Source organism: Exophiala aquamarina (genome assembly GCF_000709125.1).
Source record: "Exophiala aquamarina CBS 119918 chromosome Unknown aczIA-supercont1.95, whole genome shotgun sequence".
NCBI lineage: Eukaryota > Fungi > Ascomycota > Eurotiomycetes > Chaetothyriales > Herpotrichiellaceae > Exophiala > Exophiala aquamarina.
Genome location: NW_013550493.1, coordinates 1 through 2,870, shown reverse-complemented (window position 1 = coordinate 2,870; position 2,870 = coordinate 1). Strand labels below are relative to the sequence as shown.

General features: G+C 51.8%; 1 protein-coding gene across 1 annotated transcript; it reads left to right on the top strand.

Annotated features, from left to right (window-relative positions):
- Positions 1–466: 466 nt before the first annotated feature.
- Positions 467–1,193, top strand: A1O9_13155 (uncharacterized protein; the record flags this gene model as incomplete). Its single annotated transcript, XM_013397929.1, has 2 exons — positions 467–625; positions 747–1,193. Coding segments are annotated over 2 exons (606 nt in total), but the record flags the coding sequence as incomplete, so codon positions are not given.
- Positions 1,194–2,870: the final 1,677 nt, after the last annotated feature.

Sequence of the window (2,870 nt, the reverse complement as noted above, 5' to 3'; positions counted from 1 at the left end):
ACGCCTGAACAGGAGGAAGTGCGACGAGTGTAGAATCTCGAAGCAAAAAGTAAGTTATGTCTGTGTGTTTCATACTGTATCAAATCTAACAGTATTAAGTGCCTTCCGGAGGATCGAATTTGGCCACAGAAATGCTCTCTTTGTCTTCGAAAGAACCTTCCCTGCTCAGAGCCAAGAACAAGCGGTAGGAGGCCGAGAACGGGATCTTCGAATCAGCCTCAGCAAACCCCGACCGAGCACGTGTTGACCCCGGCGTCCAGGAATAATGAAGCTCAACAAAAACCGTACTATGAGTCGGCTTCGACCATGCTTTCCCCCTCTGATTACCATGTTGGCTTGATATGCGCATAGAGCGTTGAAATGACGGCCCCCATGGCCGTGCTGGATGACATGATGGGGGACAAGACCCGCAAGATCACAATAGTTACGTGTTGGGCCGCGTCCATCAGCACAATGTGGCGATAGCATGTATGCCCGAAGGGGTGGACGGGTTGGTGCCTACGGCCAATGTGGCCAGAGACATGGCGAGGACATTCCCGCGCTGCGTGTCGGGTTGATGGTGGGGATTGGTGGTGGCATTCCCAACCTCGCCAAGGGTATCGACATTCGCTTGGGGGACATTGTGGTGAGCAAACCAGAGAAGACATGGGGAGGGGTGGTGCAACTATGACAAGGGCAAAGCCGAGGAGGGAGGGAATACTGTGCTCAAAGGCCAGCTCAATCAGCCGCCTGCTCTCTTATTGCAGACCCTTGCTCAACTCCAGGCACGACACGGCATGCGTGCCAGTAAGGTATCAGATTATATCAACGACTGCAAAGCCCCCCACAACAAGCGCAAGCCACGTAAGAATCGCATACCGGTAACCCATTATGGGGTCATCGCATCGGGAAACCAGGTGGTGAAGGATGCAACCGTGCGAGACCGACTGCGGGATGAATTTGGTGCCTTATGTGTGGAGGTGGAGGCGGCCGGACTAGTGAACGATTTTCCGTGTCTGGTCATCCGGGGTATCTGTGACTATGCAGACGCTCACAAGAATGAGGGATGGCACGCATATGCAGCGATGACAGCGGCATCATACGCCAAAGAATTCCTTCAATACATCTCACCGACGCAAATGAAGATGGAAAGGCCCCTCCAAGACATAGTGGGTAAGTACAACCTATCAGTTAGGATAATGATGCAGTTCTGTGTCAGTGTATTCTCACATATACCTAATGTTCGAACTACCCTATAGCTTCGCTCGATGAGCGACTAGTTAAGCAATCGAGCTTACTGGGAGGGCACCTTCACGAGGTACAAACCAGCACACAAGAAACGTGATCCGCCGTACTATGATGATCAGTATCGCCAATGTCTTCGAGCATTTATGACGAGCTCGTACGAAGCGTTCAAGGACATCAATCCTGAGCGGGTGGAAGGTACTTGTCAATGGGTGTTGGCACACCACAATATCAACAATGGCACACAAGACCGCATGACGGTTTGCTCTGGATCTCGGCGGACCCTGCTTGCGTCAAATCTGTTCTTCAAGGACAATGAACAGGATGGTTTGACTGGAGGTCTTTGTGAGAAGCTGTTGAAAGAGGTGACGGAGCTATGGCGGACATTGTCTTAATCCGCCGAAAATTGAAAGAGAGATGATGCGAACACGTGTTGAATTCCTCTGCTTGGAGGATGTCGGGCCGACGGCACGGTCACTCGTTAAACAATTCAAAAATGATCAAAGAGCTGACGACATTTTAGACGAAGACAACCCGGTCCAAAGTCTTTTAGTCTATGCTGCAGAATACTGGCCATCTCACCTCAAGGAAGCATGGCTACCTGAAGATGATTTGATGATTACTCGGATTCTTCCATGTTATCAGGCGGACAGCAAGTTACACCATCTCTGGTTCCCAATATTTTGGAAAGCAACAAGGCCTTACGACAGTCTTCCGGAGATGAGTGAAATCCGACTTGCGGGGCTACTGGGCCATGAAAATATACTAGAATTGATGCTACAAGGAAATGAAGATATAGGCATCGACGCATCGGACAAGGATGGGCGGACAGCGTTGATATGGGCAAGTGAGTGTGATCACGCAAAGGTAGTGCATATACCCCATGCGTACAATTACCTCCGCCTCCGCCTCCCGTTTCTCTCTTCCATTTGCGTTCTTTCCGTGTCATACCGACAATCGGACCAACCTGCTGTTTACAATAAATCCATAGCCACACTGTGCTTTCCGTTCTTCCCAATCGCCTGTGCTGGTGGCGACTGACCTTAGACCAACCCAACTGAAGGACCTACTCTCTGCCGGCGGGATTCCTTGGCGGACAGAGAACTAGGGTGGGGGAGGTTAGTTGAAGCGAGTGGCCCAGGGGAACGTGTCCTCCTCATACTTGACGCAGCCATCCCGGAAATAGTTGTGGTCCCACGAAAGGCCGCCGCAAGAAATGTCGTCTAGAGACTGCTCTCCATGCTCCTTCATGAAAATGGGGTTACGTGTTTGGTCGTGACTGAATGTTGGCATGGGAGGAGGATGCGTCGAGGTGGACTGTGCTGCAGGTACTGAGTTTCGTAGATGTTGAGCTGTCCACGAGGAAGCGGCGTTAAACTCGCTATCGGCGTCGCAACGACCTGCATTTACACAGAAGCTCGCCTCCAGTGCAGAGACCGCTCGGGGTGGTGGAGATGAATATGATTGTTTTCCCCTGGTCCGGGCGCGGCTTAGCCGCACGTCCTTGTGACTATCGAATTGCCCGGGGCTCCCTCCTCGGACAATTACAGCACCAGACACCGCCTCCGCGATAGTGATCGTGGCGCCCGTGGACAGGTATGCTATGATCTTGAGATGGAGTGAGAAACACTGTCGGGGTTCTTTCC